Genomic DNA, 11,730 nt, shown 5'->3' with positions numbered 1-11,730 from the left:
TAATAGTTATTATATAAATATATATAAATATTTATAAATATATAATAATTATTATAATTATTATATAAATATATAAATTAAAACACTCATTTTTTTAATTTTTTTTGTAAATACATAATAATTATTATAAATATATAAATAAAAAATTATAACTCATTTTGTAAGTGAAATTATTTTAATTATTTTAATTAAAATTATTTTAAATTTTAAAATATGAATCAGAATAGAAATATATAATAATTATTATTCATAACTCATAAATTATATCAAAATATATAATTATTATTATTCATTACTCATAAATTATATCAAATTTATGATATATGAATTAATTAATATCCTAAAATTAATTTTTGGGATTTTTAGATTTTTTTGTTTTTTCGGAGATGCATCCGAATTAATCAAAATCTCAATTTTTGAGATTTTTTCGGAAATGCACTTCCGAAGTCTAGAAAAATTTAGAAAAAAAATATTTCGGAAATGCATTTCCGAAGCAGAGGTAAAGTGGGGTTTTCGCTGGAGTGACCATTGGGAGGTGGGTAAAGAAATTTCCTATATAAAACATAAGAGTGTAGTTTGTGGTAGTTAATTTCTTTCACTCTTAATTGATTAAAATATGCCGTCTTTGTTTTATTGTCCAAAGTGCACGAGTGTCCGTCTAGACATTAGTGTATATTAAATCAAACTTAAACAAAAGACACGGTTAATATTTCCACACGTTAGCGAAATAAAAAAAGCGAACAGACGGGCACGGAGGTGTCCGGCTCGACGCTAGCGTCCAGCCGTGGGAAATCATGCAGATTTAAAAATAAAATGACTTTTTTAAAATATCCAATCTTGAATAAAATAAACCTTTCTAAAATAAATCATGCAGATTTAAAAATAAAATGACTTTTTTAAAAAGAACGTAGAATCCAAATATGATTTATTCTCAAAAGATAGTATAAAATCCAAAATCAAACAAAAACTTTTTATGGATAACCAAGAAAATATGTTTCAACAACTTATGTGACATGGCTTATTTTTTTGCGGTAAAAATAAATCAATCCATATGCGATAAGAGAAAGTATAATTAAAAATAAATTACTACATCAAAACGAAATATTTTCCTTATATTAGGTATATCTCACATTATACAATATGTTCACCTCTAATAGATTGAAAACTCTAAGAGCCACGAGTTGAGTTTAGATGCTTTCAAACATTTCTTATATTTGATAACAATTTGAAATTTTGAACCACCATTCTGGAAATAGTAGAGAATCATTCCCTAATTCTATTCCAATTGTGAAGATGTCAACAATCATGATGTTGCAGTCCAAAATGTAGTCGCAAATTTCTTTTTAAAACTCTTCCTTCCATGTAGATTTAAAGACTTTTTCATAGCCACCGGCCTTACATGCAAAAGCTCTTCAATCGAACATCGACGCATTGTTTTGCTACTTTTTTGTGTAATAACCTTCCAAAGACTAACCTTATGCACCTCTTTCTTAACAACTTGATGATGATATCTTCTAGATTCAGATGATTCATCACTTGATTCTCCAACCATGTTTTCAAATCCAACATCTATAACAATATTGTTCAACACATTTTCTTGATCATTCATTGGATTCTCCACTTGAGTCTCTCGATTTCTTCCCAAGTTGTTATTTTCTTGTTCCGAATTCAACAACGTTACTTCAGGAGTAACGTTGTTGGAAACAATACCGGCTCGACAAAGAGGACAATTTGTATGAGATCTCAACCAAGTGTCAATACAAGAAATGTGAAAAGCATGACTACACTTTGGCAATAGTCTTAACGTTTCATCTTCATGAAACTCATTCAAACAAACCGAACACTCCGTTCCTTCGATTAGCCCTTCGTTTTTTCTATACTTGCAAACCGTAATCGAGTTTATAACCGATTGTTGCAAACCAACCGTAGCGATGAGCCACACGGGGTGATCGTGATTGTGATCGCGATTTTCATTGAGAAGCTCTTCGGTGTTATTAACGGCTTGAGACCGAGCCGAGTTATTGCTTCTCCAGCCACACATTTCATTGTAGCATTTAACTTTGATGAGATAGAAAACAATGATGATAAAAATCAATGAGAATAATGAAATGAGGATGATGAAGTAGGAGCCAATATGGTTAACTTGTGTAGTGTGTTCTAAAGGTGGGGGTGTGAAATAGTAATTTGTGTTAGTGTAACAATTTGAAGGACATAAAGGATCACAAAAGCCATAACAATCTGAAGTTTGGTTTGAGGTAGTTTCTGTTGGGAAGAGCTTTCTTTGGATCATAGCCATAGTGTTTGTATTTTTCTAAGGTGTAGTGGAAATTTTGAAGGAATTAGAAGAGAATGAATAGTTTTGATGTCTTTTTCTAAGGTGTAGTGGAAATTTATGTGTTTGTTGTGTTTGGTAAATGACAATGATATTGAAAGTACCTTCATAACTCCTTTTGTTTATGGGTGGTTTGTTTAATAAACAAGCAACAAATGTTATAGTAGTAAAGCTTTCATCTAGAAGAAAAATTGTATTAGTTTTGGTGGTTTGTCCTTGTTCATTCTTTTCAAATAGGATATACTAACCTAACATCGTATTCTCAATAATGCATTCAATCCATCAATTATACATGATGAGTATTCTTTAGTAAAAGTTTTTTTTTTTTTTTATCTTTTCTTATTTATCTTTTTAATATGTATAAATCACTCAATTTGTTTTTCTATTTTTGAACATTGAAAGAGTAACATATTTGATAGTTTATTATTCTTACTTTTTTAAGACTAACTCACCATAGCTTTGACTTTTAGTAGATGTCATTGCAATTATGAATATTTTTTCCCCTTCAGCTTAGACAATACACACTCAGTCCCATAACAAATAACTTTAAAAAAAGTAAATAAATAAATAATGGAGAAAGAATAATATTTTTTAATTAAATTATTTTAATTGATTATGGTTGTATTTACTATAATCATAAATATAAAGTGAAAGATTTTAAATTTAAAATGATGAAAGTAGTATTAATTAATGAATATAGTTGAAAAATATATTTATATTATAATTAAAATTAACATTTTTATTCATGTTAAGATATTTTTTTATACAAATAAGTCATTCATTATGGAATGATGAGAGTCCTTTCGCCGTTCTTTTATTCTTCACTTTTATATAAAAATGAAGGTGATTCAATGGGTCATTCTTAAAGATGTGTCTAATCATTGTCCTATTATTCTTAATTGTCCTATTATTCTTAAGTATGCTAATCAGGTGTAGGTTCCTAAGCTTTTTAGATTTTAATAATTATTGGTTATCTCACAATAGCTTTCATGAGTTAGTTCACTCGACCTAGACTATACTGAGATCCATGGCTTGAAAGCTTTTGTTATGTTGGAGAAGTTAAAAGTTCTTGAATTGGTTCTAAAAACTTGGAATAAATAGGTGTTTGGTAATCTTGACTCTCAAATCGAAAGTTTAAAAGGTGTGGTGAGTAATGTGGGTTATTTGGCCAATCTTAGGATCATATCAATTGGGGGGATTGCGAATATGTGGTCCTTTTTAAGAATCAAAGATATTCATAATTGTTACAAAGGTCTAGGTCTAAGTGGCTTAGGAAATGTGACATTAATTATGGCTACTTTGATGCTTATGTCAAATGTAGAGATAGACGAAATGATATCTTAGCTCTAATGTTTGGAGAAGGATGGATTGAAGGGGTGTCTAAAATTAGGCAAGAGGTTTCTAAGCATTTCTCTGATATTATACAAGAATTGAATGTTGATAGATTGTATTGATAGTGATATCTTTCGCTCTCTTTCGAAAGATAATAAATTTATTTGGACACCTCCCTTTAGTATTAAGAGTTAGACTATGTTATGTCCCAGTGTGAGTGTAACAAAAGTCAAAGTAAGGACGGGTTCAATTTTTCCTTCTTGAAAAGGTTATGGAATCTCTTTATAGAATATTTTAGGATCTTCTTTGATCAATTTTATTGTTTTGCATCTCTACCTTGTAGTTTTGCATCCTACTTTGTAACTCGGATCCCTAAGGTTAAATCACCCTCTCATTTCAATGAATTTAGGTTGATTTCTTTTGTGGGATCTTTGTATAGGTTGGTGGCTAAATTGTTGGCCACTAGACTTGGACTGGTGATGAATAAACTTATTTCCCCTAATCTATCAACTTTTCTTAAAGGGTGAATGTTGGCTGATGAGTGGTGGTTTTCAATGAGATGGTAGATTTGGACAAGAGATCTAAGAAAGCCTTTTTTGCTTTTTAAGTTAATTGTGAGAAAACGTATGATTCATCCAATTGGAGCATTTTGGATTATAAGCTTATCATGTCTAGTTTTAATGAGAAGTGGAGTTATTGGATAAGAGCATGTGTGTTCATGAGTAACCTTGTGGTGCTAGTTAATAGGTGTCCAACTCAAGATATTAGCATCCAGAGGGCTTGAAACAAGGGGGTCTGCTTGCTCCTTTCTTTTTCTTGATTGTGGTTAAGGGTCTAAGTGGCTTAGTTTCTAGGGCTATATAGATTGGTCTTTACTTAGGGTTTAGGTTGGGAGCATCTAATTTGGTATCTCATCTTTGTTATGCAGATGATACACTCCTTGTGACATATCCTACTCTTTAAAATATGTGGAACATTAAGGAGATCCTAAAAGTTTTTGAGTTGGCTTTAGAAATTTTGGTTAACTTCTTTAAGAGATGTCTTTCAGGGTTAATGTGAACCCTTTCTTTCTAACCTCTGTAGGTGATTTTCTTAACTGTGAGATTAAAATCCTTCCTTTTATGCACCTTATTTTCCCGTACAGGCTAATCCTAGGATTGAATCTACTTTGGACCCTTTAGTCAATTTTCTAATCATGAGGCTCCATTCCTTGAAGCACAAATATGTTAGTTTGGGTGCTCAGGTGGTTTTTCTTAATTTTGTGCTTAATGATATTCTCATCTTTATCTTGTCTTTTTTGAAGATACTTGTAAAGGTTTAGAAGAAGATTAATTGGTTATATAGAAGATTTATTTTCATTAGAGAGTGGTGAAGAGGATCTAAAATTTCATGGATTAAATGGGATAATTCCTGAAATCCTAAGAGTGAATAAGGGTTACGCGTAGGAACTTCCGACTTGTTAATCTAACCCTTTTGGCTAAATAGCAATGAAGGTTTCCTTCAAGGGATTCGTGTATGTGGTGTGATATTGTTGTAACTAGTTATGGTGTTTATATCATTTCCACTCTTTAACAGGGAGTGGGTAATTTCGATTCTGATCTATTGGTGGAAAGATATGTCTCTCCTTAGGTCTAAAGACGATGACCCTTCTTATTGGTTTATTGATGGTATCTTTAGGAAAGTTGTGTACGACATCTAGACTCTTTTTGGAAGGACCCTTGGTTAGAACATAATATAATAAAGTTTGTGCTCCTTGGCCTGTTTTCTTACTCTATTCAATCAGATGGACAAGTGGGAGATATCGGTATATTGGATAATAGGGACATGGTTTGGGATATCATGCATAACTTGAATTTAAAATACCAAATCAATTATTCTCATAACATAACTTAATGATACAATTGAGAAAATGAAAAAGATCGTCCAAAATCTCTTTTCTCATTTATATATTGTTATAGAATAGTTATGTTTAGCAAAGTCTTGTCCCCTAAAACTCCTCAAATTTGTCCATGCTCGTCTATTTGTTTTGATATTGCACTAACATGTCTAAAGAATTTTATCAATTGCATGATATATAATATTTTATATATGAATTATTTATTTTTGAAAAAGTTATTCACGTAATATCATGCACAAATATTGACAATCATGTATATAAGTTGAAAATGCATTATTTATTTTTGAAAAAAAAATCATTCACTTAATATCATGTACACATATTAATAGTCATGTGTATAAGTGGAAATTAAATTTTTAAAAAGGTGATAATGTTAATAATTACGTTAACAATGAATCAAATTAAAATTTATATGTATGCATACACGTAGTGGTAAAAAAAGTTATTTTTCATTAAAGATGTTCTTTCGCGTTTTTTATCATTATAATCATTGCATAAATGTAAAAGAAAGGATAATTTTATATACTCTCTCATAAACATAGTTTAAGAATATCATTCAACGATGAAAAAGCTCATACATACTCCCTTATCACGTTAATTATTATTATTATTATTATTATAAAACAAATACATCTAAGCTACTCTTCTCATTCGTGTAACATCTCAAATCTTCCTATGCTCGCATGTTCGTTTTTGTAAGCTAACATGTGCAAAGAGCTTCCCCAATTGTGTGATAATAACTTTAAATGACTTATTAAGTTTTGAATTTTTTTACATAATATCATTCACAAATATTGAGAGCAATGTAAATAAGTAAAAACTTTATTTTTTTTAAAAGTCGGACAATATTAATAATTACTATGATAGTGTATCAAAATAAATTTATATGCATGCACTTACACAATCAAAATTATTCTTAATTAATTATATTATTTGATGTTTTTCTTTCTTTGAAATTATTGTATAAATGTAAAAGAGAGAATAATTTTATGTATTAAATCATACACATTTGATATCCTTCTCTCAAAAAATAACACACACTCCTTTTACATGATGAAAGACCATAAACTGAATATAAAATATCAAATTAATTACTCTCATAACAACATAACTTCAGGATACAATTAGAATACGTCCAAAATATTTTTTATCAGTTATATATTGTTATAGAATATATATGTTTAGCTTAGTCATCTCTCGCTAACTACTTTAATCTCGCCATGTTTGTCTATATGTTTTGATATTGCGTTAACGTGTGTAAAGATTTCTTTTCAGTTGTATAATATATTGCACAAATATTGACAATCATGTATATAGGTGGAAACTTCAATTTTTAAAAACCTAACAATGTTAATAATTTCTTGACAGTGTATCCAAATTAAATTTACATGCATATATACATGTAGTCAAGAACAAGATTATTCCTCATTAAAGATCTTCTTCTATGTTTTATTTCTTCAAATACTACATAAATAAATTACTCTCACTCATATAATAACATAATTTGAATTTCATCATGTTTGTATGTTCGCTTTTTTTAATTTCATCATTGTGTGTAAATATTTTCTCCATTTTATGATAATATCTTTATATAAGAATTATTTATTTTTAAATAAAGAACTATTCATATATTATCATGCATAAATATTGAGAGTCGTGCATAAAAGTAAAAACCCCATATTTTAAAAATATAAGAGGGAATAATTTTATATATATATTGTGTAAAATATATGATCTCTTTCTCTCAAAATAAAGCATTCACTAGAAAAATTTCTCTTACACCCTCATATTTTGGATGGAAAGACCATATTGCCCTTTAATTAGAAAAAAAATTGTCAAACTAAATTGTATTTTCAGGATTTTTTTTAACTTGTACGTCAGTCTCTTTTTTTTCTATAGTTTATACCGTATTATTTTTTTTTTTACAAAAATTTGATTTTTTTTTTTACATTTATGCCGAATTTGTAATATAATAAGTATAAAGAAAAATTAGTTATCACCAGATGTTTTGTAAAATCTAATATACAATTTAGGGTGACTCTGATTTTTTAGGAAATTTTGGTAGAGATGCATGACTTTCTACCAGGTATTTATAATTTTCTATTTAAATATAAATGAGATATCAAAAATTTTGAAAATACAGATATAGTATTTTGATTGCCACCGAACTTTACAAATTTATTGGTTGTTGGCATCCGATAAACTTTTTTTAAGTCTTAATAGTATTAATCATTTGTTTATTAGTGAGGCATAAAATAACATAAAGTTAACATAAATATGACATAAACTTAACATAGCATAGTTAACACAAAATTAATCTTAACTAAACATACAAAAATGTAAGTGCAATCTCGCCATATAAAAGTGTTAGTGCAATCTTGACCATACAAAAGTATCAATCTTCATCAAGTGCTTATCATTTCTTCTGGATCTACGTGTATCCTATATGGTGCATGTACTATAAATTTGTCTTTTAATATCTTATGCGACCCACATATGAAGTTTCTCATTCTTTTCTTAACTGCAACTTTCTCTCCAACAATAACTAGAGACAATGAACAATATGACTTCATCTTCAACTAAACTCAGTGGCAATTGTTTACAAAATCAATTGCAATAAATTTATGTCTACATAAAAATATAGACGAAGATACCATAAGTGAGAAAGATGTGATATTCAAGTTCTTAGACCAGGTAAATAATATACTTAGAAGCAATTGGATAATCTATATCAAGAATGGTCATCCAATTGTCATAGATTTCAACCAGAAATGACACTTGGTCATCCTTTTACTACAACAAACCATTAAATTTCCATTATTCTTGTAATTTCCTCCCTTATAGCAATCAAGAGTTAGTTTGTCGCACTTTCTAGACATCTCATTTGTTGTATTAGAGCGAATGATGATTACAATAATATTGTGATGTCAATCAATCCTTTGTGTCCATGATAATACTTCTAGCTATGACAAAAATATCTAATAATTGTAACATAAAATTAAATATTATATCATTTTTAAAATAAATTTAGTTTCATATTAATTATAACATAAAATTAAATCTCTAGAAAATATATCTAACCGTTAAATATTATATCATTTATAAAATTAGTATCTTATTAATTAAAATTAAATTTTAATCCAATTTTATCTATCCTCAGAGGTATAGGCTACTTAGAAATTTTGAAAATCGAACCCTACAGTAACTGTGAAAAATAACAAATGACTCCTCTAATTTTTCAATTAGAAAATTTTACATTTCATTTCACTTTTTCATTCTCAGCGATTTGTGTTTTCCAGTAACCACTAATTTACGTTAGAAACAATAACACCATGTCTCTTCCTCCTGAAATCAACGGTTTCATCAAACAATCCATTTATCACTCTCTAGGTTTTCCAATCTCTTACTAAACCCTCAACATCATGCTTCGTGCAGTCAAAGAATTGGATCAGTTACTCTGCAATCAGAACGCTTCACTCCTCGATCGATAAATTAAAATAAAATGACAAACTCATCGAACAAACGAAGGTTCGTTTCCGATTCTTCTTTTTTTCTTCAATAGTTAATTATTGTCATTTGGTTTTCAATTTCTTTTTTATTTTTGAATATGAAGTGTGTTTGAGTGTTGTAGCGATTAATGTCATGTCACTAAAATTTAGTCTTAAATTGTGTACATTTGGCAAAGACACATCATCACCATTAGACTATGGATTATCATAGAGGGGCTGATGTAGAGGTTAGAATCGCTGGGATCTTTAACACATACGAATGCAGAATGTGCTTAGATGATGGGTGTGTCATTAGTAACTTCATTGTTCAAGAAGTGAGGAAGTTGCCTTTGACAGTTTATGGATATGGGAAGCAAAAAACAATATTTCTAGTATGGCTCTAAAAGGACGGTCTAATTCGTGTTATGGAAGCAAAACATGAGGGACCTTTCAACCTTGGAAATCCTAGTGAGTTTATGATGCTTGAACTTACCAAGGTGGTGAACTTTTTACCTAATACCCATAACTTTGAACCTGACAGTTCTTTTTACTAATGTTTTTACCATAATACCTTCCAACTTAAAAAATACAATTTCCACTAGTCATTTGTCATTTTTTAGAGATTTTAGAAAATTTATGATTTCTACACCACTTTTTGAAGCCTTTACCGGATATTTACAAGTAAGCCTTTTTTTTTTGTTAAATTTATGCATTTTTGCCGGTTACTTAGGATTCATACATGATTTTTAGAAAAATAATGCATTTTTACTAGTAAAAATGCATACATGTGTACCAACAATTTAAAACATGCCGATAAAAATGCATTTAGGTTACTGATTTTTTTCAAAAAAGTTTGATCTTTCTCCATAAAAAGAGCACCCACATCATTCAGATGAAGGAAAATTTTGAATTTAACAAAGAAGGCCAAATCAATTATAATGTTAACAACATAGTTTAAGGATAACATAACCCAATAAAAAGCTCGTCCAAACTCACGTATCATATTTATTAATTCTTATAAAAATGAGTACTTCTAGGTTATTCATCTCCCCTATAACCCCTCAAATCTCCCTGTGCTCGTCTATTCGTTTGATTTTTGTGATAATATGTGTAAAGATATTTCTCAATCGTGAGATAATATATTTAAATATGAATTATTGATTTTTGAAATAAAAAAATATATATAATATGATGCACAAATATTTAGAATATTGTATAAAAGTACAAACCTTAACTTTTAAAAACCTGGCATTATTAATAATTACCAAAATAGTGTATCAAAATTAAATTTATATGCATGCATTTACTTGTAAACAAAACTATTTTTTATTAAATATATTATTTAGTTTTTTCTTTCTTCATAGTCATTGCATAAATGTAAAAGAGAGCTTAATTTTATTATTTAAAATGTTATTCACGTAATATCATACACTAATATTGACAGTTATGTATATAAGTTGAAAATACATTATTTATTTTTGAAAAAACATTATTCACTTAATATCATGCACGAATATTGATAGTCATGCGTGTAAGTGGAAATTAAATTTTTAAAAAGGTGACAATGTTAATAATTACATTAACAATGAGTCAAATTTAAATTTATATGCATGCATACACATAGTCGTGAAAAAAGTTATTCTTCATTGAAGATATTCTTTGATATTTTTTTATTATTATAATCATTGCATAAATGTAAAAGAGAGAATAATTTTATATACCCTTTCATAAATGTTTCATCTTCCTCCTTAAAAGAAGCATCCACATCTTTTACATATAGAAAAAATTGAATTTTATGAAAAATGTCAAATCAATTACAACAATAACAACTTAGGGATAACATTCCACCATGAAAAAACTCATACAAACTCTCGTATCACATTAATTATTTTATTATTATAATTATAAAACAAGTACATTTAGGCTACCTTCTCCTCCCCATAACCTCTCAAATCTTCTATGCTTGCATGTTCATTTTTTGTTTTTGAGTTAACGTGTGTAAAGATTTTTCTCAGTTGTGTCATAATAGCTTTAAATGACTTATTAATTTTTGATTTTTTTTACATATTTATCATTCATAAACCTCAAAGGGTTGACTCAGTTGGCAAATGAGCTTTCTCCAAAAAGGAATAGAACCGGCTAGCACCCGGGTTCGATCCCGGCTAGAGTCAAAAACGCCCTGGGGCCACGGTGCCGTCGCCTCCGAGCCCGGGTCCGGATTAGTCACGTGGGGCCCCTTTCCCCCGCGGATACCGGTCGGTTAACACAAAAAAAAATATATTGAGAGCGATGCATATACGTACAAACTTTAATTTTTTAAAACTCTAACAGTATTAATAATTACATCGACAGTGTATCAAAATTAAATTTATATACATGCACTTATTCGCAATCCAAATTATTGTTAATCAACTATATTATTTGATATTTTTCTTTCTTCTTTCATTGTAGAAATGTAAAAGAGAGAATAATTTTGTGTATTACATCATACATAGTTGATCTCTTTCTCTAAAAAAACAACACATACTCTTTTTACACAATGAAAGAACATAAGCAGATATAAAATATCAAATTAATTACTCTCATAACAAAATATCTTAGGGATTAGATTGATGGAAAATGATGGAATGAAATGGAGTGGAATGATGTTATGTTCCATTGTCTGGTTTTATAAAAAATGA

General features: G+C 28.8%; 1 protein-coding gene across 1 annotated transcript; it reads right to left on the bottom strand.

Moving 5' to 3' along the window:
- Positions 1 to 1,076: 1,076 nt before the first annotated feature.
- On the bottom strand, positions 1,077 to 2,372 carry LOC131617302 (RING-H2 finger protein ATL54-like). Its single transcript, XM_058888620.1, has one exon. It carries the CDS (start codon positions 2,294 to 2,296, stop codon positions 1,304 to 1,306), a length of 993 nt encoding a protein of 330 aa, XP_058744603.1. The 5' UTR covers positions 2,297 to 2,372; the 3' UTR covers positions 1,077 to 1,303.
- Between the last annotated feature and the right edge of the window lie 9,358 nt (positions 2,373 to 11,730).

This window comes from Vicia villosa, linkage group LG7 (assembly GCF_029867415.1).
Source record: "Vicia villosa cultivar HV-30 ecotype Madison, WI linkage group LG7, Vvil1.0, whole genome shotgun sequence".
Classification (NCBI taxonomy): Eukaryota; Viridiplantae; Streptophyta; class Magnoliopsida; order Fabales; family Fabaceae; genus Vicia; species Vicia villosa.
The sequence above is the reverse complement of the archived record's forward strand: the minus strand, read 5'-3'. Positions and strand labels throughout refer to the sequence as shown.

Coding starts and splice junctions, on each gene's coding strand:
- LOC131617302 (XM_058888620.1), bottom strand. CDS start 2,296: ATGGCTATGATCCAAAGAAAGCTCTTCCCAACAGAAACTACCTCAAAC.